The sequence below is a fragment of the Cervus elaphus genome, chromosome 16, assembly GCF_910594005.1.
Source record: "Cervus elaphus chromosome 16, mCerEla1.1, whole genome shotgun sequence".
NCBI lineage: Eukaryota > Metazoa > Chordata > Mammalia > Artiodactyla > Cervidae > Cervus > Cervus elaphus.
Window position 1 is genome coordinate 1093731 of NC_057830.1, and position 23139 is coordinate 1116869.

The following is a 23139-nucleotide window of genomic DNA, read 5'->3' on the forward strand; positions in this document are numbered from 1 at the left end:
GCAGTGCAGGGGACCTAGGCGCTCGGGGTTACTGGGGTGCAGACCTCACAGAGCTTCAGAGGGGCATGGCCGGTCATGCCATGGAGGGGGAGCCTCCCCCCTTGTCATTTATGCTCCTGGAGCACCCAAAATAAGCCTGGGCTATCACCTGGCGGCGGGGGGAACTTGTCATCACGGGGTGTGGAGGCCATCGCTTTGTGAGCATGGAGTCGAAAACCTTGGCTCATTTGCTAGTTGCTTGAATGGCTGCCTAAGAATTGTTCTATGTTTTGCATTTAGGTTTTAATCCTTTTTCATATATATTGGGGACAAACTTATTTTCTTCTAGGTGGATGGTTAATCCTGCAACTAACCCCTCAATTGATGAAGACCAGACCCCCACTGACACGCGCCCCTTGTTGTGGGAAGTTCCATCCCAGCCGGTGCCTGTGTGGGCTGCTCTGCTTAGTCCAGGGCCAGCCCCGTTTGAGTTCCTGGCTCTGAAGTGTGCTTTGCCATCTGAGAAACAGGCCTCCACTAACACTGGGGTGAGCATACACTCATGACTATATATAAAGCAGATAACCCACGAGGACCTACTATATAGCACAGGGAACTGAATTCCATATAAGTGAACAGAATCTGAAAAGAACACATATGTATTCTTGTGCAACTGAATCACTTTTCTGTACACGCCTAACACAATACTCTAAATTAACTATGAAAGGGTTAGTCGCCCAGTCGCGTCTGCCTCCTCGAGACCCCACAGACTGTGCCCCCAGGCCCCTCTGTGCATGGGATTCTCCAGGCAAGAGCACTGGGGTGGGTAGCCTTTCCCTTCTCCAGGGGAACTTCCCGACCCAGGGATTGAACTTGAATCTCCTGCATTGCAGGCGGATTCTTTACCGTCTGAGCCACCAGGGAAGCCCCAGCTATACTTCAGTTCAAAGAATGAATATATAAAAATGTATAAATACTTCATTCATTCTTGGAAAAGAATAAGCCTCCTCTCTGTGAAGGTTGCATGAAATAACTTGCAGACCACGCCTAGCGAAACACTGGATGTGGATGTGAAGCCCGGAGGGTGTCTTCTCCTTCGGCCAGTGGGACCGCCAAGTGAAATAGTGAACCAGAGGCACACGCCCCTCTCACACACGTTTCAATGTCCAGAAACTGCCAGAGAGGCTCAGGTTCAGCCAGGTGCGCACAGCTCAGGATGTGAAGTGTGCGGCTGTTTGCACTCCCCAGGTTTACACCGGGAGTGCGGGCGAGGCCCCTGACCATTCAGGTGCCTGGCCCCGTGCCCACCCCGCTGATGGCCACGCGACCTTTTCCACCGGAAATTCAGGCAAGCTCTGCTTTGAATTTGCTCCTCGGGTGGGTCTGAGACCTGAGCTGGAGGAGCTTCGCTGCTGCCGCGGGAGTGGCGGCATGCAGGCTCTCAGACCTACGGGCTCTGGACCTCCCTGGGCCTGGGGAAGGGGCAACAGGTACCATCGCCTGGGTTTCTGATTTCTAGTGAGTCATGTTTAGAAAAATCACCATGAAGGAACTATTTCAGCATACATTTAAGAAATTTTTAAGCCCAATGTTTGTTTTAAAAATAAAGAGAGGTTTTTGGGGGAGCTTTAAATGGTTTTATACTTAAAGCCCTAGAATGTAAGAAATTTGCTTTTGAAACAATGAAAGCCATAGAACAACTCAGTGAATTGTGTTGTAAACTGTGAACTTTACATCTGGAAGCAGGACTTATTTTATTATTTGATCCCCGGGGTAAAAGGTGCACTGGTCAGGTTGAGCCTTACTGAAGATAACGGAATATTAACTGCACCAAAAAGCTGCACATTTACGGATTCTGTCAAGCTTTGGAGGCTGAGCAACTTCCAGGCCACAGCCGTGTTCCCAGGAGGGGCTGGACTTGGGGTCCAAGAGCGCGAGGACCGTGGTCCTCCTAACCCGCATTCCCCACTGTCACGCTCTCCCTCTGCAAAGATGGGGAGGAGGGACCCTGGGGCTTCGGCCTCCATGGTGGGCAGCTCAGACTTGACCCAGAGCCCGAGCTCCCAGCTCCCTCCTCCACTCCCCAGCCACTCACTAGCAGGAGCCGCTTCGTCATCTGCCATTAGCCGGCCCTGCCTCTCACCCGCTGCCCCCAACCTGCGGCCACTCACTGCTCTAGCATCATCAGGCGGGGAGGAGGCAGCAGGCGGCAGCGGGAGGTGTGTGGCGGTGGATAGTCAGGGAAGGTGTAATGAAGAGAAACGAGGCGCTTCTGGCACCACCGAGCTTGCAGATCAAGCTGAGTGGAGCTGTCCCCGCCAGCTGCCCTGTCCCCGGTCTCCGTCTCCTAGGTAACCGAGACCCGGCTCCATGCACAGCTTCACATGATGGAAGCTGCTTCCTCATCTCAATGCACTCTGGAAAGTTTGGGTTCATAAGAAATCTACCAGGAAAGATCAGCGAGAATCAGAGATGATGGACGTGGGCATCCTTGAGTAGTGGTCGGGGGAGCGGAGTTACCTTGCAGGAAGTCTTCTCTCCCAGGAATGGAGGCAGCGTGACTCTGTGGGCAGGACACAGGCCCACAGTCAGGTCTCTCTGCTCTGGTCCGGGTCCTCCCCAGCCTGCGACTGTGGCGAAGTCACTTAATTTCTCTGTGCCTCGATTTCTCCATCTACAAAACAGGGACCACACAGTAAAGCACCTAGTGACTTCATGATGACACCAAGAGGGCACGTGAAGAGAAAATGTGCCCCCTGCAGTCACCACGGACCCTCCAGCTTCCCCAGGGACTGTGTCTGCTGTCCTATCGATGGACAATGGTCCCCGAGAGAAGCGTCCTTCTGGACTTGGGGCTGCTGCTTAGACTCCGAGACAGGGTCTCCCCTGGGCTGTCTGGGAAGACTTATTCCCTGCTAGCCAAGTCATCTGTACAGGCTGGGGGACATTCTACCCAACTGAGAAGGTTCTAGAACTCCTGGTCTGGGGGACCAGTGCCCAGCCCTCCAGGCGTCTTTACTGGATTCTCTTCTCCACGTCTGGGCAGGAGCAGCCCCTGGCACACAGCAGCGTCGTTCCAAACCAGAATCTGAGAGTGACCCCTGTTAATTTAGTCTGTGGCTTCTCCAGGGGGCTCAGGGCTATCAGACAAGGCTGTGGAGCCAGGGGTCTACAGTCAGCACCACTTTCTTGTCCATTAGGTCATTTACCCGTCAGCCAAATGACCCTAACTTTCTGAGTGAAGAAATCCACACTCAGAGAGGTCGAGACACTTTCTCAAAGCTCTGCAGTTAGCTGTTGGGAGAGCCATGGAGAATCTGCACACTCTTGCTTGAAGATCTAGGATTGTCCCAGGCTGCCGGGTGTTCACACCGTCCCCCACTCCCCCACCAGGCAAGGACTGTCCCAGGGCTGCCGGGTCTTCACACCATCCCACCACCCCCACCAGGCAAGGACTGTCCCAGGGCTGCTGGGTGTCCACACCATACCCCCCACCCCCACCCCCACCAGGCAAAGACTGTCCCAGAGCTGCCGGGTGTTCAGACCATCCCCCACTCCCCCACCAGGCAAGGACTGTCCCAAGGCTGCCTGGTGTTCACACCGTCCCCCTTCCCCCACCAGGGGAAGAACTGGAAAGTCAAGACCAGGACCGGGAATCTGAGTCCCAGGGTCCCAGATGAGCCTTCGTGTGGTGACTTTCACCCGAAAGTGTTTCATCCCAGCAGCTGCTGTGGACACCCCCTCGTACTGGTTCGTCATTCCAAAGCGCCCACTGCTGCTCTCTCCTGTTTTATAGCGACTGAAAACCTCTCAGCACACAACCGGTTTGTCATAGACAATAGCACAATGCTCAAGTGAGACGTCAACTAGCTTTGTAATTCCTGGTTTGAACAATAGGCAACCAGGTAGTTGAGTCAAATAAGAAAGAGTCAGAGGCATTTGGGTCACTGTCCTTGGAACTCAGCCATCCTTCCTGTTACCTGGGAGCCGTCGCCCCATCTGCCTCCGTTGACCTTAGGGCTGAGCCGTAAATCCTCCCCTTTTACACTTAATCTTCCCAAGGCTTGATTTCATCACACGGACAAGGACTAAGAGTCTGCACCTGCGTGTCTTGCCAGGAACACAAGGACACCGACCGCAGAGGACTTAAACTCATAAATTCCCAGAAAAAGAAAGGAATTAGACGAGATTTGTCTTCCTTCTTTTCGACTTGGCCATTTAGAACAAAAGAACATCCCCCCACCTCCTCCTTGGAATACCTTTCCCCAAAGTCTCCTGCTTCATCATCTCAAGGCTCAGCCCTCGGGTCCCAAAGACTCTGGAGCAGCCAGATCACCCGTTTTTGTCTTGAGTGCTGCACCCGGGGCTGGTTAACACGGCTTTGTTGACAAAGAAAAGAAAAAGGAAGCGAGAGACAACAAAAGGAAGATAGTGCTCCCGCGGACCTGTGCAGGCGGAATTCTAAACCCAGCCGAGCAGACTGTGTTATACAAGTGACCAGTAAATGTTTAATGGTTAAAGGATTTGAAGTCAGATGGACTTGGCTCGCAAAAGCACTACCACTTCCTCATAATCTGGACTCACCCGCACCCACCCCTGTGGTCACGGCCCGGTCAGGCGTCCTTCCCAGGTGCCGCCAGGATTCAGAACTGAATTGATTCCCTCTTCATGGAAGCCAAGCTTGTTTTTTTTTTCTTTTTCTTTTCTTTAACATTAAAAGTCAACGGCATCGCTTCTTGGTCTTCTCCCCAAGATCAAGTGTAAAAGTCAGTGGCAGACATTCTCTCTGGGACATTTATTTTAGGAAATCAGAGTCTCAGAGTGATTATTATTATTATTTTTGCTTTTGAAAAACATGCATCATAAGTGTCTGCACTGAGCACGTACAAGGAGGAGACCCAGCTCCCAGAGGCTCTCAAGGCCCCGCCTGCCCCTCATCCTCTGGACGCCAGGCCGGGGCAAGGGCGGCTCCCCGGGCTTTTGCTCCACCTCGCTGACACCGCGCGGGCTTTCTGCCCTCGCCCTCGCCCTCGCTCCGGGCGTGCGGGTCACAGAGAAAACCTGTTCTCTGCTCCTCTCCTCAGCACTTGGTACACACATGACGTGAAGCCCGCTGGCTGCTGAGAAAGTGCTTCTTCCTTTTGCAACTTCTCCTTCTCTATTTTCTTTACTCTGTGTGTGTGTGTTTAAATGTCTACTAATGTATTGAATTGTCATATGTATCCTCCTGACAGGGCTTTCCCAGTAGCCCAGCGGTAAAGAATTCACCTGCAAGCAGGAGACCCAGGTTCGATCCCTGGGTCGGGAAGATCCCCTGGAGGAGGGCTTGGCAACCCGCTCCAGTATTCTTGCCTGGAAAATCCCATGGACAGAGAAGCCTGGAGGGCTACAGTCCATGGGGTCACAAAGAAATGGACAGGACTGAAGTGACTTAGCACGTAGCACTCACGCATCCTGCTGATAAGTAGATCTTATTATGCTTGGCTTTTTCTTTTTCTTTTTTTCATTCTTTATCTTTCTTCTCCATCTTTCAGAAAGTTTTTCCAAATATATCTTTCAGTTCTTCAGCTGCATTTTAAATTTTCAAGAGTCCTATTTTATATGCCCAAATTGGCTTTTGTCTCAGTTACATGTTTGCATTTATTTTAGTTATTGTTTGTCTTTGCAAGAGGACCATCTCTCTTCTCAGACGCACTCAGTGAAGCGAGGGCAGTCCCACCGCCAGGTGGGCTCAGGGGTCCTCACTGTGCTCCCCTGGCATCTCGTGATCCTTTCTACCCCAGAACTTACATCATATATTCACTCATCTCATTCATGTCTTCTCCTTTGTGCCTTTTCTTATTTCTGACAAAAAATACATTATCACTTGGTACTGTAACAGTTTGCTTTCTCATCTGTTTGAAGTGGTACCAAACCCTGCTTTCATATTTTGGGCATTTATAGGAAACAGTGCACCGAGGACATTTAATGCCCCTGCTTCTCAACAGTCCTTTGAAGGAGCCTCTTCAGTCCCTTCTGCTGATGAGGCTCCACCCAGACAAGGTCGGAGCAGCCCCGTGGGGACCCCAGCATCAGTGTGGTCACTGCAGTCCAACCAGGCCAGATGAGAGGAGGAATTACAAAATGGCCACGAGGCTGGTGATACGGATGCACCGCACATCCTTCCATGAGACCAACTGAGAAAGAAGTGTTCGCATTTACTGTGGTTCAGCTGGAGCGTGGTGAGGATTAAGTGACTTGATCCCCCAGAAACTAGGTGTGGGGAGCGTGTCCCGTCAGGCATCCATCGGGTGCTGGGGACAGCAGGGACAGAGCCAGCCAGTATCACTGCTCAGGGGACCGCGGCGGGATAGACCATCAAACCCTGGGTGGGCGGGATGTTGGAGCAGGGAGGAGGCTGGGGAGAGAGATGGGGAAGGAGAGTGAGGGGCGGGGGTGGGCAGGGCCCTCGGGGAGGTGGCCGGGAGGCCCCCCGGGAACTTGGACAGACCAGGGGACTCCCCCTCCTTCCCGTCAAGCCGTACCCAAGCTGGATGGGAACTGAGCAGGAGGACACTCGCCACCCACTCTGGGCCTGCCTGCCCCCTCGGGACACCCAGCAGGGTGATGGCTCAAGGCACAGGATTCTGCAGAAGTCAAGGGGATCCGGGACCTTGCAGGACGGCTGCTGCAGCTGCTGATGGCCAGGTGACCTCTGGGGGTGGGGGGGGCTTACATGCAGACAGAGTTTAAAGACAAGAGAAGGAAAATGACTTGAGAGTCAAGAGTGAGAAGCAGGCCTGCTGGATAATAACATAGGATGGACCTATGCTCACGTTACTATTTGCTTACTTATTGGTACAAAATAAAAGCTTGAGGCCACACAGGACCGGCCGTGGTGTGCATCCCACGTGTCTGATTCCCCCGAGTCAGTCTCAGCTCTAACGTTCAGGTTACCTCGGGTTAGGGCAGCCCCTACCTGTCTGGGTGTGGATTTCAGGACACAGATGGCAATTACGCAGCATCTGCCTGCTTAAATGATCTGAAGAGGGTGCTGATAAAGAGTCCACAGGCCCCCGGCAGCTGACACCTGTCCCTTTGAGGAGCAGATGGGCATCACCTGGGGCCGAGCCGAGTCCGTGTCCTGGAGGAAGACCAGCAGCTGCTGTTCCCCTCCGAGGCCCCAGGACTCAGCGCGGAGTCACCGTGGGAGCATCCCCGAGGCTTCTCTCCCCCGAGCACAGCTGACACAGGCTGCATCTCCTTCAGCCCACTCCCCACCTTCTCCTCCCGGCAGTCGTCCCCCGGGACGGTGGATATGAGAGAGCAGCCTAATTCCCGGCAACATGGAAGGCGGTGCGGTTTCTCACCCATCCTCTTTCCAGAGCGAGTGGGGAAAGCTAGTCGGGTTCCGCCAAGCAGCCTCGGGTTCCGCCTTGATCAGCCGCCCGCCATCACTAGGTGCTGGGAAATTCAGCGAGGTGGCGGCTAAGACGCCCAGCACCAGACCCACGTGGGACCGGCTTTCTGGGCTGTGGAATCGCCACCATCAGCGTCAAGGTCTGTCGATGTCTCACTCGGCCTGACTGCCAGGGTTGAGTTGGGTCTCAAAAGGTCGTGGGTGAAAGTCCTAGTTCTCGGACCTGGGAACATGGCCTTGACTGTAACCAGAGCCTCCGCAGATCAAGTGGGGGTGAGGGCACACAGGATAGTGTGGGCCCACCCCAGCGTCACTGGTGTTCTGATAAAAGGGGAACTTGGACACAGCCATGCCGACAGGGAGAGCGCCTTGTGACCGTTACTCGGGGCTCTGGTGATGCGTCTACAAGCCAAGCGCGGTGAAGGTCGTCAGCAAAGCCCCAGAGGCGGGGGGAGGGGCCGGGGGCACCCCCTCCTCCCCACGGCCTCGGAAGGAACCAGCCAAGCCTGAGCTTGGGTCCTGGGTGCAAGTCCGTCCTCCAAACCGTGAGACACTGACCGTGTTGTTTAGGCAGGCCCAGGGCCGCCCCACCCGCCAAGCACAGGCACGGGTCTCCCTGCTCTGCCCCTGGGAGGCTCCGGCCCCGGGAGGCCCCGCCCCTCGGAGGCTCCGCCCCTGGGAGGCTCCGGCCCCGGGAGGCCCCGCCCCTCGGAGGCCCCGCCCCTGGGAGGCTCCGGCCCCGGGAGGCCCCGCCCCTCGGAGGACCCGCCCCTGATTGGCTCCTGGAGTAACGCGTTTCCAACACTGGGATCAGAGAAGGTGGCTCCACCCCACCTGACCCGCCTCACTCCCTTCCCTGCTCCTACTTCAAAGCCACCACCGAAGACCGCCTTTGGGGGCTGTTCATTTTGATGAAGCTAAAGGTCAAAGGTCACAGTCGCATCCAACCTTGAGGCCCGTGACCTTGGTTCTACCTTCCAGGCTGAAGGGCATTTTTAGGCAAATTTCAGATTGCCCTTTAACCCTCAGATCAGGCCCCAGAAACTGTCCGGCTGTCTCAGTGGGATGGTGGGATGTGACCTGCAAAGAGTACCTCTTGGAATATCATTTTTTAATCTTTCTTTCCCACAGCTCCTTGTCAGTCTGCCTTCTGCATGACCCGAAGGAGGATTCGGTTCTATCGGGCAGCACTCAGGAGTTGTGGCTTGCGCAGTGAACCCCGGAGGGTCAGAGCCGGGTCACGGAGTGGAGAGAAGGTGCTTGGGTGCAGGTCCCCAGGGGTGGTGGGGGTGAAGGGCCTCAGGGGCCTGAGGCATTTATGCGGCCTGGGCGAGCTCTGTGCAGGCGCGAGCCTCTGGGAGAGCCTGGACCGCGCCCGCGTGTGCGGAGCGCCCCTCAGGTTCTCGGCCCGCACGGATCGCCAATAAAAGAAACGGCGTCTCCCCCGGGGCGGCCTGGGTCCTGCCTATCGGTTCCCCACACCCGCGGTCTGCTTGTGTTCCGAGTCTGGGGGGCTTTTACGCGGACCTGTGTGGACGGTGTTCTGTTTCCACCCCTGCGGGCCGGTGTGTGAAACCCTCCCCCGCCTCAGAGGACCTAGGGGAGAGGAGACCCTCACCCCTTCACCATCTGGGGAAGCGCCAGCAGACGGGGTCTTGTCCCTGAAGACACAAGGTTTTTTGTTTTTCAGACAGCAGAGCAGAGACCGGTCAGAAGGCGGGGAGTGGGGGGGTTGCGCTGAGAAAGCTCCTAGTGAGCGCTCCTCCTCCTCTGAGGTTCCCGGACCCTCTGGTCTGTGACACCGACAAGCGTCCAGACTCACAGCCAACCCGCGCTTTCAACCACAGGCGTTAAAATCAATAAGGGATATGTGTTCTGAGGTGAGACCAGCCTTTGAAGAGAAACGTGAAGCTCTGATAAGATTAAACATGATTGGCTGCCTTAGGAATCTTCGAAACCACCTAATTTTAAAGTCTCTCAATTAAAACAAAAATTCAAGGCAAATGCTTTCTTGCCAACTTGCTTTCCTTATATCTGGCAAACTTGGACTCTCTACTGAGAAGATATTTTACATTGATTTAAAAATACTTGCCTCAAAACAAATGCCAATTTCAAATAATTCTGAAATTTTTGATCCTGACTGCAGACACATCATTAACATATTGTGTCTCCCGTCTGCTCTCACTGAGGTGTTTTCTCAAGCCCACAAAACCCCGAGTCTTTCTCAGGCAGCAGCGGACACATGGGTCCTCTTACTGGCCTGGGGGCCCCCTTCTTTCTGCGGCTGATGCAACTCACCGTCTAATTTCCAAGCTGTGCTTTCTATCCCCGAATTGAGACACCCCCAAGATTCTGTTCCTGAGCCTCTCGTCTCATCCTTGGCAATTTCTTTCACTGCATGAATTTAACTTTTACCTCTAATTAAGCAACACAGAGTTTTACCTCCAAGCCTGTTTTTCCATCATGTTTCTCCTGAATTTCAAGTGTCTGCCCCATCCCTCAACTCAGAAATCCAGGGGCTCCTCAGACTTAGCGCCCAGGTTTATCCACACCATCCTGACCTTCTCAGTCACTTTCCTTGAGCGGAAAACCACCGCTCACTCTCTCCACGCCCCTTGGAGTTTTCAGTCAGCTGCGAGGTTTTGAAGTCTTTCCATCTCAGCTCTGAGATGGCTCTCCAGTTCCCCTTTGACCTCCCACTGCTCCTGCCACATCCCTTCTCCTCACATTCTGGGCTCTGAGCTGCACTGTCTCAGCCCTGGGCCACCCCGGAGTCTCAGCCATCCTCAGTGCTTTGCCATTTTCACAACAGGAAAACATTTTTAAATCTTATGCAGAAACCCCACCTATAAGATGGCTGGAAGTGAGGTGAACTCAGGATGAAGTGAGGTGGGACCGGGGGGTTCGCCGGCTCTCTCAGTTGAGGCTTAGCAGAGTCTAGCTGAGAAGCCCCTTCTGCTCAGAGTCCTGGGGTGTCCACCCCAAAACCGACGTGAACGTGGAACGCCCCCTATCTGAGGGCTGAATTCCGACCCCACAGCAGTGCCGCCTACTGAACTGTGGGATCCTGAAACGTGAGCCACAACGCATTTACCCAGAACAGTGTTTCACACTGAAAAGTGCCTAGGGTATCTATTGAATTGAAACCACCTTAAAACTCAGCACTTGTAAGAGACATCCAGTCTGCTTTCTACATAAAAGAAGGCATAGATAACTTGGAAGATCAGCAGCATGATTTTTCTCATCAAGGGGAACAGACTGGGGGAATTTTGAAATCTCTTGAAAACAGCTATCGGATTGTTTTCAACTGGTACATAAATATGCAGCAGCCGTCTGAGCCGACAGCTCTGGGGGCTCTGGGGGCTCTGGGTGGGCTGACCTGTGAGGCCGTGACAGCCACCTGACTCACCTGTGGCAGCCACGGGGTGTGAGCATCCATTTACATACATTTACATACAACATTCCCGTCACCCCAGCTCCCAAACCTGCATACAGGATAGGTTTTTTAAGAAGGTCGTGTGACCTATGGCAATTATATTCAAACCTGATATGCAGAGCAAGATACGAGAAGCAAAACAAAAATCTGAACCAATCAATTACGTGCCTGATTAGGACAAAGACAGGCAGAGCCTCAGGGAGAGATGGGGAAGCCGGCTACTGGTGAGGGGCGTGTCTTCTCACACCTGGGGTTTTAAGACGGGCAGTGCCCAGCCCTCACCGGGCACCGAGGTGAGCTGCGTTCTGCATTAGGGTTTAACATCTGATCTCCAGTTTCTTGGATAGAACAAAACCAGGCCAGCCCCAGTGTCCCATCCCCGCCACACGTGACCTTTGTCAGTCTGAACCGCCTTTCTCCAGGCTCCCTGTGGGTGAGAGTCAGATCACGTCCATGTCCTCTGCTGCTCACCTGACCGGGTCAGAGGAGGGTTGGGTGAGTTTCTGGGGGCCGTGCTGATCTCGGACCCCGCATCCCACCTGCCCTGGTGGAGGGGGTGGCCGGAGGGGCTGGGAGGAAAGCACTGGGAGGGGTTGGGGGAGCAGGTACACGTGAGTCCCCCGGGTGATTTCTCACAGCCCACCAGAAGTGCTGGCCTCTCTGAAAATGCAGCTTCTCGCCAGACTGCTGCGGCTGCTTTCGGAGGTCCATCTTCCGGCCCTGGGTCAGGGGCCACGGTCGGGCATCGCTGATCGCGGAGGTCAGCCTTCCTGACCGTAGACTGGGAGGTGGGGGGGCCTCTGGGTTCCATGGTGGCCTCCGTGTCAGCCCTGCTGCTGCTGCGGGGGTGGGGGTGGGGGCACTGGCCGTCCCTTGTCCCCCACAAGGCCACCCAGAGGAGAGGCGCACACGGCCGCCTGCGCGGCTCCCGGCCGAGCCCTGGGGGTAGCCGCTGAGGAAGCCAGCACCCCCGCTCCCTGAGGAAGGGCAGAGTCAGCCCTCGTGGGTTTGCTCTTGAAGGGTGTGAGGTTTTCACTGAGCAGGGATGGTCAAGCCCCAAGCAGAGGAGACAGGGACCCCGGAGGGAGGGGGCGTGCTGGAAATCCACACGCAGGCAAGCTCCCTTCAGCATCGCCAGGAAGTGGTCAGAAATTTGGTTGGAAAGGCCAGAAGCTACCTGCCAGCTGGCAGAACATGCTGCTAAGAGGGTCTACTAAGTAGGCTTCTGTGAACTACATCAGCTTATTAAACGGCGCTGCTAACATCACATGACAGAAAGCAGCGGTCAGATACTAGCCGACTATGTTCGTATATCAGGGATGCAAATTAAGAGTGTAATGTACAGGAAAGATTCCATTTAATCACCAGCAACACCCCTCAGAGGCTGGCTTAACACGGCCAAGACAGCCAAGGGTCCAGCCTGGCCAGCCCAGAGCTCCCGTTCGTGGTGCGGACGGCCCGAGGAGACGCTGCCGTCACTGTGGAACTGACGCGGCTGGGATGAGAAGCCGTGTTAGTGGCCCGAGACGACTGGCAGTCCGTCTAGGGCGGTCTGGAGTCAGGGACCCCTCCCGGGAGGAGGGCGATTAAGTGGATTTAAAAAAATTTATTTTTGAGCAAGTCCCTTTGAACCTCAATTTCCTTATCTGTAAAATGGAAGTTTTTTGGAAAATTTTTTCAGCTCTAATATTTTAGAATTTTTGAAAAAGCCTCTAGGTATTCGACAGCTCAGAGTGAAGGACCCTGTTCTAAATGTATCAGAAGGCGAAAGGTGATTTTTGTAAAGACGTGTAATCACCCAAGACAATAGTTTCTGCTTAAGACTAAAGTGATGGCAAGTTACGTGAATGCCTGGCTGACACACACGTGACCACGCCCACATCACAGTTGTGCATGCGGGTACACACATGCGAGTGTGTTAACAGCCTCATGTAATAGGCGCGCCATGCTTGGTTCGATGTGTTAGAATTACCTTCCTGTGCATGAGATCATCTAGGTTGTATTTCATTAAATAGATCTAATAAATTATCTTCAAAACTGCCAACTGAAAAACTGCACATAATTTAGAAAATTATTGGCATCTGACAATTGTCGATGTGTCAGTATATCTTGATCAAACACCTGTTTCTAGGTGTGAGACAACACAAAAATAAATACACAAAATCACACCATGACTTACTAACTGCTCATCTAACATTTATCCATGCTTATTTGTATATCCCGTAATTTGTTTAAGTTACCTCTTCCCTTCTGAGGCAGGGTACCAAGCACAGATCACCTTCTGGTGGAGTGCCAGGTGTTATGCCCGATGTCCGAATCCCCGAGCGGGAAGAGAGAGAAGGCTTCCAAGACAATGCAACTCGCAAAAAGGGAAGTTTATTACTGTCTCGAGCCAGGGCCTTCTGCCACAAACATCAGTGGTGCAGGGTCAGAAAGCGCCGAGCTCAAGCTTGTTACACAGATTTATAAGATATGCAAAAGCGGTTAGTAGCTGGCTTAAGCGGATTGGTTACATGTTTGCAAAGTAATTCTATCGGTACAGACTTTCTCGCGGGCTTTTCAGCTCTCCCTTTGTTCTTACTGGGCACATATTGATTGGCTGGCTCCAGGTTACCTGATTGGGGTAGGGAATCTTACCATTTCGGGGGAAGCTAAAACTTAGGTCCAGGCCGCCCGTCATGGTATTAACCCTGGCAGCCTCACACCAGGTACAGTGTACGATCCAGCATGTCTTAAAATCTCCAGATTCATCTTTTGTTTCTAACCTCTGATCTCACCTATTATGTGTTTACTCACTCATTCCTATATCTTCCCTCTGTAAATACAAACTGCAGGCCTACTATTTGCCCGCTGTTGTTCTTAATGCTACAGATTCATGTCAAGGAATAAGAGACAGCAATTGGCCCAGCTATAATTTAAACAAATATAAGTCAGTTTAAGATACTTTCCTCTTAGCTTTATTAGAACGGTATTTGTAAGCTGCATGTGTATCCTTAGAAATTATGCAGGAGTTACAGATGTTGATTTCTTCAAAAGTATATTGAGGTGAAAGTTCATGAATGTGTAATAACATCCCTGAAAGTACAGTGTAAGTTAATAGGAAAGGATGAAGCAATCTGAACCAAAATGATTTATGTATCATTTTAGTTATACATTCAGCTGGCCTCAAGCTATGTCTGTTTTGACTACTAACCAGAGTGACCATACAGTTCAGCACTAATGGGTACCTGGCCCAAATGTCCTCACTTTTCAAAATTAAATCAGATTTGTAAAATCTACATTAAACTCTGATGAAAGCATTGGTTTCTAGTATCTCATATGGTGAGGACGCAGCTATTTCTCAACTATTTCGGTTTTGTGTTGAGTTTTTCTTGAATTCCCTGACGACTCAGTGGGTAAGAATCTGCCTGTAATGCAGGAGAGAGACACAGGAGACCTGGGTTCAATTCCTGGGTCGGGAAGATCCCCTGGAAGAGGGAATGGCAACCCACTCCAGTATCCTTGCCTGGAGAATCCCACGGACAGAAGAGCCTAGCGCGTTACAGTCTGTGGGGTCACAAACAGTTGGACTCGAATGAGCACATGATACATTGAATATTTCTATGACTGACTTTTTGAAATTGTGGACCTTCCATCACCAGCTCCAATAAAGAGCGCGGCTACTAATTTCCAACAGATAAGCCTCTCACTTTCCAAGTTAAAGCTTGTGTTTCCATGGCTTTCAGGGCCATGGACTGTCTGCGTCATGGGCTCCAGGGCGCCTCGGGCCCCTGGGATCATCCTCATGACATCTCTGTAGTTGTGACAACGAAGAGACGCAGCAGCAGATGGCAGGAGGGGAGGCCCTGGGTGTGGGGGGAGCACTCAACACTGAGTCAAATCGGATCCGATTAACCCACCTTTTTAAAACCACTAGGAAAAGGCAGGGGCTGAGATTCAGTGAGCTTTCCGGGGTGCAGTGGTTGGTAGAGCGGACAATCAGTGCCCCCCACCCCTGCCGTGTCCCAGGGCAGCGAGGCTGGACTCCGCCCCACCCGGGGCCTCCAGGCCAGGCTGCGTGCAGGGCTACTGAGTGAAAAGCACTTTGGCATCAAGAGAGAAATAGTCTCATTTTTCAGTACTTGAAGGTGACAAAAGGAATTAGCATTTTAAAAATATTCTAGGTTTCACCTGGCTACAGGGGCTTCCCTGGTGGCTCAGATGGTAAAGAATCCGCGTGCAGTGCAGGAGACTCGGGTTTGATCCCTGGGTCAGGAAGATCCCCTGGAGGAGGGCATGGTGACCCACTCCAATATTCTTGCCTGGAAAATCCCATGGACAGAGGACCCTGGCGGGCTACAGTCCATGGGGTTGCAAAGGGTCAGACACGACTGAGCGACTAACTTTTCACTTTCTAACAGAAATGACAGGGACTGGGGGACCTCAGGATAAAGACACCTCCCTGTCCTGGCTGCTCCGTCCAGCACCCAGACCTTCTGGAAGACGCGGAGACTTAAACAGCTCGTCAGCCCCTGGTGGGGTGTGTGTGCCCCCTGGATGCTCTGTGGGGGTCCAGTGAGGACCCCGTCCCCCCTCAGTGTCCCATTTGGACTTCTGTTCAGAGTTGCATCGTGGTAAGGAGGGGTTAATCCTGACAGATAACCGCACCGGCTCCTTTAGGACCCGAGCAGGGAGCACTCACAGGTGGGCGCTGGGAGGGCTGATCAGTGCTCTAAGTGCCTGCAGGCAAGCTGTTCAATTCCTCTCATTTTAAAAACAAGATAGAGAGCTAAACTTACTACGTTCTCTTACAGTGATTTCTAAAAGTCCGACAAACACTGAGCAGAAATTCGCTCAAAAAAGAATGTCAGTACCAGGACAGCATCTCACTGACTGCTTCTCCTGCTCTTAGTACCTCTGGGGACACTCTGGGTTCTGACGCCTTCTCACACAAATACTGTGGCATCCAGTCCTCGAAGCATCGCAGCGGCAGCTGGTGAGAATCTACGTGTGACCTTTACTCGTTTACGGACAAACTCCCGGTTCCATACACTACACAATCAGGGGGAATCCCCACTTGCCACTGTTACGAGACTGAAAGTTTCGCCTCTGAAGGACGATTCAAAGGTGACCCTATGGATGGGGAAACATGGCTCATTGAGGATGAGCATGGTTGTTGCTGAGGAGTAGTTGAGACTTTGGACCCAACGTGTGTGTGAGTGTGCGAGTGTGTGCAAGTGAGTCAAAGTGTGAGTGTGAGTGAAACAGAGCTGTGGGTGAGCCTTGTGGGGCGCCCCGTCTGCAGTAGGAGCTGGTCACACCAGGCGACCTCTGCAGGCGGCAGCGTTTCGGTCTCGCCGCGTCTGCCTGCATTTCCAGGTCGGTCTGCCCTCACCAGGCTCTGCGTTTGGGGACCAGGGTCCACTTGCAGGGTAACCGTCTCCCCTAGCACTTCACCTGCCTCCACTGGACTCGTGTGGAAGGAGCGAAAGTCCGTGTGCGTCCAACACACACACCTACGCACACCTGGTCCACCCAGCAAGCCCTTGTGAACAAGTGTCCCCTGGGCACCGGGGGTGGGATGACTGGAGGGAAGGGCCAGGAGGGGAGCCCGCAGAGGACCCTTCCCCACGCGGTTCCAGGCAGCCTCCGCAGTCAGAGGGCCCAGGGAAGTGGCTGACGGCCTGGGACATCATCCTGCCCAGAAGTGAGCCAGGCATTTATAATGTGCAGCTGTGTGCATCCAGGTCGGAAAATCGATTGCAAATGAATTTTTTATTCACATTTTCAAGTTCTGGAAGGAACTTGAAACATGGCCTTTTAATCAATTAGCCTTTTCTCAAAGAGCTTATAAAAAGTGTGATAGTTACTTGAGAAAAATACCGGTATTTTATTTTCTGTCAGTTTCTAAAGAGTAAGTCATTTGTGAGGGGCAGGTCGTGGGATGGGGTAGTTATTTGCAACGCTGAAGTAAAATTTTTTCCTATTAGATGTCAATATCTTCTATTTCACCTATCATTCTATCAATTTCACGTCAAAACCACTCAACGATCAGCTAATGTTTTTATCGCATTTGTTCAATCACTAATGCCAACAGCATATCCACAGGAACAAATGTGCTTTGAAATGGGAAAAAATGGGGACAGTTGAATGAGCCAAAAGAAAAACAGGATAAGTCATCTTGAAGAACACAATTTGGATGGTATTTCCTAGAAGGCAATGGCACCCCACTCCAGTACTCTTGCCTGGAAAATCCCATGAACCGAGGAGCCTGGTATGCTGCAGTCCATGGGGTCGCTAAGGGTCAGACATGACTGGGTGACTTCACTTTCACTTTTCACCTTCATGCATTAGAGAAGGAAATGGCAATCCACTCCAGTGTTCTTGCCTGGAGAATCCCAGGGATGGGGGAGGCTGGTGGGCTGCCGTCTATGGGGTCACACAGAGTTGGACATGACTGAAGTGACTTAGCAGCAGCAGCCTTCTCTGGAAGGATATGTTTGCTTGTAAAAATGCACTTATCTAAAAATCCAAAGGACCTGGGGTTCATTCTACAAGAATTTCACATGGTAAGTGAACGTAAAAACACACCACTGTTGCATTCATAGTTTTGTTGCTGGTAACTTGTTCTTTTTAATTCAGTTAAAGCTTTGAGTAAAGGCAGGACTTAAGAGACATGCCTGGGTTTCCTGTTGGTGTGATTGGTGGCTGTTGGTGAAGACGATGCCTGTGCCTCCTGGTTTCCTCGGGGACACCTGCCCGCCCAGCCCAGCATCCCCTGTGGGGCAGGCCTTCATGCTGGGGGCTTCAGGCTCCTGGGACAGCGGGGAGAGTCTGCTCTGCTCATGAGCCAAATGGGGGTTAATGCTGGATCATGCTTCAGTGACTCTCAGTTTTACAGAGACGTCCTTTGTCTCTTACCAAATGTTTCCTCCAACATACCTGTGACTTCATGCTCTGGGGAAGGGGATTGGGGGCGGGACACCCAACCCCCGGCAGCAGGAGCACACAGTTTGGCTGCCATGGACCTGCTCCCCCGCTTCCCGGAGGGGGACGCCCCAGTGGCAGGCTGGTTGGTGGGCTGTTGGAGGAGGGCGGGCCTCTGGGGACCTGCGTCCTGCAGCTGAAGCAGATGGTGTCAGGGAGTCGTCAGCTGCTGGTCCAGCCAACATCTTTCTCAACAACAGTGCTCCCAGTGGGGCCCTCATATGTGGTCGCTTAGAACCTGACGGTCTCCACTGAAGGGAAGTTCTTGCCTTCTGCTGAGATCTCAAGGTGCAAGGACTTCATTTATCTAAGTTCTTAAAAGGAACCGTTTCGTGCAGCTGCGCTCCATCCGTTTGGCTCTGTCACCAAACATCCGGGGCGCCCCAGGTGGCTCAGTGATAAAGAAACCGCCTGCCATGTGGGAGACCTGTGTTCAGTCCCTGGGTTGGGAAGATCCCCTGGAGAAGGGAATGTCTACCCACTCCAGTATTCTGGCCTGGAGATTTCCATGGACTGTACAGTCCATGGAGTTGTAACGAGTCAGACACGACTGAGCGACTTTCACTTTTGCTTATGTTAGCTTGAACTGGGGACTTTGTTTTCAAGGCAGTTGTACTGCCTCTGAAGGACAGGTGTAGACTCTGAAGGACGCGTGAAGGACGAACGATGTGAATAAGGGGTGTGCCTCACATGACACCTGCCTGAGTCATTAGCTGATTCAGTGTCCAGAGTCACAAGGCTGCACATCGTACATTTAGTCACACCAACCCCTGTATTTTCCTAGGAGCTCAGCTCTAGCATATTAGCTGGAGTTGGTGCTAAATTGCAATGGTCATTCGGTAAAATTGCTTGCTCTTTCCTTATCCGTGATCACTGACGGCGGAAGTGGACTTCTCAGGCCCCCGCCCCGCTCTGCCCTTCCAACCTCACCTGCCAGTGGCCTTGAGATCGGCACCTCCCTCCAGGTATTTGGGTGACCCTCACTCAGTCTCTAAGCCTCATGGACCGGCCACTGTCCCCCTCCTGCCTCTTTCTGGAAATCACCCCAATGACAGCCTCTGGAGCTCGAAGCCAGGCAACTGGGCATCCTGCGTGCTCCCCACCACCAGGCTCTGCCCCCTGCAGCCCCTCGCCTGGCAGCCTGCCCTCCACCTCCCTGCACCCTCCAGCCCCATCTCAGGTGACCTGACATCACCGAAACCCTGCTGGTGATTCAAGCTCTCCATCTCTCCGTCACACCTGACCCTCCCCACACCCGGGTCTTCCTCCCCTTCAGCCCAGGAATGGCCTGGCCTCACCTCATCATGTATGACTGTGAGAGCTGGATTGTAAATAAAGCTGAGTACTGAAGAATTGATGCTTTTGAACTGTGGTGTTGGGGAAGACTCTTGAGAGTCCCTTGGACTGCAAGGAGATCCAACGAGTCCATCCTAAAGGAAATCAGTCCTGAATATTCATTGGAAGGACTGATGCTGAAGCTGAAACTCCAATACTTTGGCCACCTGATGCAAAGAGCTGACTCATTAGAAAAGACCTTGATGCTGGGAAAGATTGAAGGTGGGAGGAGAAGGGGACGACAGAGGATGAGATGGTTGGATGGCATCACCGACTTGATGGACATGGGTTTGGGTTGACTCTGGGAGATGCAATGGACAGGGAGGCCTGGTGTGCTGCAGTCCATGGGGTTGCAAAGAGTTGGACACGACTGAGTGACTGAACTGAACTGAATACCTCCTCAGTGAGACAGAAACGGCTCAAGACAGTGGCCCCAGCTCCCAGGCTTCTGTGCCCTGTCTGTCTCCCTCCGCCTTGAAGCTGTGCCTGCCTGGACCACATCCGCTCCCTCGAGGCTACCCTCTGTCTGCAGCGGAGCCCCGCGCCCTCCGAGCAGGAGACCCCCCACCCCAGACGGACTCCTTTCCTGCCCTGCCACCCTCCCCTTTGCACCCGTCTTCCGTAAAATCGATCGGCGAGCATAGAGGCCTTGCTCTGCTCTCGTGGGGTCCTCCACATCTAGGGGTGCCCGTCCCTTCAGGGGGGCTCAGTAATAAGTGTTAAGTAAGTGAATAAATAGCTGCGGACACACAAAAGGTATCCAGTTATCCACACACTGATAAAAATGAACATCAATTTACAAATAATCTCCAGAGAAGATGAGGTCACAGTTTGACTGCAGGGGAATTTGACTGGACAGGAACACACAGGAACAGGGACATGGGAATAGATGGGAAGACATAATTTTTACCATTTTGGGTCACAGAGAAGGATTCCATCAAACAGAATTTTTTTTCCCCCCCTAGAAAATGAATGAATGAAGAAAAAGCCCAGACAGGTGCTTTTCTTATGCTATTAATATAACTAACTGAAGTATTGGTTTCCCGGATGAAAATTTTAAGGTTATTATTTTGTTATGGCTTTTTCCTTTTGCTGCTGCTGTTGTTTCGTTGTGACCCCAGACACTGTAGCCCGCCAGGCCCCTCTGTCCGCGAGCTCTCCCAGGCAAGAACACTGCAGCGGGGTTCCAGTTTCTTGTCCAGGGCATCTTCCCCACCCAGGGATCAAACCCACATGGCCTACATTGCAGGTGGATTCTTCACCACTGAGCCAGTCTTCTATTAATCTGTCTGTCTCACCCACAGATGGTTGCTTTTGTGCACTAATGTGTTATACATTTACATATACATGAACAGGTAAGAAAATAGTAAGACAATACCTGCTGTTAATATCTATGTGTAAATCATGCACAACTAAGTTTCTTTGTGACTTAAAGCCACCATACTTGTGACTCACCATCAGAACTAGATGTACCTGAAGTTAATTTTTGTCAGCAGCTACACATGCAAGTGTTTAAATGCAAATAGAGAGACCTATACAATGTCAAAACTCCCCCCAAGAATCTCCCACCTCCCACAACAGAATGCACAGCTGGGTGTGAAAATGATGGGCAACCAGCATATGATCAAAATAATAACAAAATATTCAACAGGCTTTGAAAAGTGCCAGTCTCCTGCTCAGACACAGGGTGGAATTAAGCCTGTGTCTGTCAGTTCAGATGTCCTCTTGCCTTGATTTTATAAAGGGACCCAGGATTTAACAGATCTGAAGGCGAGGATGGTGACTGAGCGACAGGGACCGGTCTAGTCTCCCTCCCTCCAAACCCAAGCCTGGCTGCAGGGATGGGCTGGCTCTTTAAACAGGACCGGGATCCACAGTCTCTTTAAAAATAACTCAGTTCACAACAAGGACTCGGTGTTCCTCTCCCTCCCCCACCTCTATTTTGGGACGCCAGCCCTGTTATCACGGAGCAGAATGACATTCACAGCAGGTACAACTGACACATGGAAATTTGTTGGCTCAGTGGCACTAATTGGGTATCTGTACTTGGGAGGATGATGGCGCAAGGGGGAGGTGTTTAAACCTGTGAGTTCAGAACCCCGTTTAGGGTCCATTTCCATGTAAATGAAGAGCACTCACAGCTTCTGTGCAAGGCACGTGGTAAGACAGCCAAGCCAGCCCCAGACTGCAGGGAGAAGCCGTGAGCAAGGAAACTGATACAGAAGAAAACCGTTTTTTCCCTTACCTTCTGCATGCAAGATTTATGCAAGAAACTCCCATTAGCACTAATGAGACTTATGCATGTAAATCTCCCATGAAACGACAGGGGATTAGCCCCATCCATCACCGTGCAGACGTGGCTTCCAGGGAGGCTTCTAGCAGACAGACCGCCTCCCCTTAAAGTGCTGAGGCAGCAGACCTCGGCGAGGCCTGGGGAGGAGGGGTCCCCACGGAGCCACACAGCGCGGGATTGGGGGTGGAGGGGCTGATCTGCATGAGTGGGCAGGATTCAGAGACCGCAGGCAGAGCCCCCTCCTGCTTGTGACACAGCATGAGCAAAATGAGACTGATAACCCGTCTTGCACAGACGGGTTCTCTGCCCATCATAGCTCCACACTTTCTCTCAGGAGGACAGACGACGCATTCCTAGCAGCCAACTGTCCCCAGCGTCCTGCCTGGCTCTGCACAGGCCGGGACGAGACCTGTTGCCTCTTTCCAGGCATCACTGCTGGCGGAGAGTGCGCCTCCGCCAGGCTCCTGGGTGGAAGGGCTGTCTCGTCCCCGGGACGCCTCTCCTCTCCCCCGAGTGTCCCTCTACCCACTCCTTTCCCACGGACCCGCTGCATGTCCTCTTTGCAGGCCTCGAGGGACGTCTGTTCTGCGCTGGGAGTGTCAGTTCCGCCCAGCCACGCCCCCTGCGGGCTCTCCACGAACGCTTGGTGGATATAAACACGGACGGTGAATTTCAAGGGGGGCAGGATCCCCAGGCCACGATGTGGAGAAGAAATTCACCCCCCGCCCAGCCCAGGAGCCTTGCCTGTCCTCCCTCCTCCTCCAACACCGACGAGCATCTGTGTAGAAACATGCCTTCAAAGCGCACACCCAGCGACACTCGTGGGCTTTGCGCCCTGTGAGTTTTCATTTCACAACACGTGCTGGGCCGCGGTTCATACAGGCTCTTGCTTTCAAAACTAATTCTTAGCATTTCATTGCATGAACACAGGAAATTCATTGAAGCAATCTTTATGGACAAACAATCGTGCACAAAATCCTGCTCTTGCAAACAAGTCTACAACGTGTAATGAAAAACAGTCCAGTCTTCTAAAACGCTAACTAGGTGACAAATGCCATTAGATTCATCCAGTCCTGCCCACCATGCCCCAAGGTAAATGCGGTGCAATCATGCCTGACGTCCAGAGGGAGACGGATACTCCAGAGACTGTAGCCTGTCCAAGGTCAAGCTTGGACGTGGACCCCACGGGCACTGCCCCGCTGCAGCGTCACACACACACACAGCTCCTGAGCGTGACTGTGCGCCAAGTCCACAGATGTGGAAGCGCTAGCACGAAGGCAAGGTCCTTGCTAAGTTCACGGATGTTGCTCCTGTCTCTGACCCATGCTCCTCAGCACTGCTGGAGCGTGGCTGGTGGGTGCGATGCTGTGACCCTGTGACTCTGTCACGTGGGTGATACTCATGAAGCTGAACACCTTTTCCAACAGAAAAGCCACTTGCATCTTCTCTGAAATATCTTCCCATATCCTTCCCAGGTGTAGTTAATAATTGCCAAATTTAATGTGCTACTAAGTCACCGTCTGCCTGTCACTGCTCGGTTCTAATGGGCTTGTTCCTTGTTTGTTTGTTTATTAATGCAACCTTAAAATAAGGCATGCACTACAATGTCCATCTTTTGAAACTGATTTTGATTAGGGAAGATTTACTCATTTAACTTCTATATTATCTGTGTTTAAATTTAACACCACTTTCAAGACTGGAATGCGTTCTTCACTATGTTTCGGCAAGTGT

At 52.4% G+C, this 23139-nt stretch overlaps 1 protein-coding gene across 25 annotated transcripts in view; it reads right to left on the reverse strand.

Annotated features, from left to right (window-relative positions):
- The window catches only part of MYT1L (myelin transcription factor 1 like), a 394736-nt gene that overhangs the window by 135479 nt on the left and 236118 nt on the right, over nucleotides 1-23139 (reverse strand). For all 25 annotated transcript variants that reach the window (XM_043927254.1, XM_043927245.1, XM_043927243.1 and 22 more), the window contains one exon: nucleotides 2500-2653. Coding sequence is in view for 16 of the 25 variants with exons in the window: in XM_043927243.1 (XP_043783178.1) it covers nucleotides 2500-2653 (154 nt within the window). In the remaining 9 variants the exon portion in view is untranslated. The remainder of the gene's footprint in view (nucleotides 1-2499; nucleotides 2654-23139) is intronic.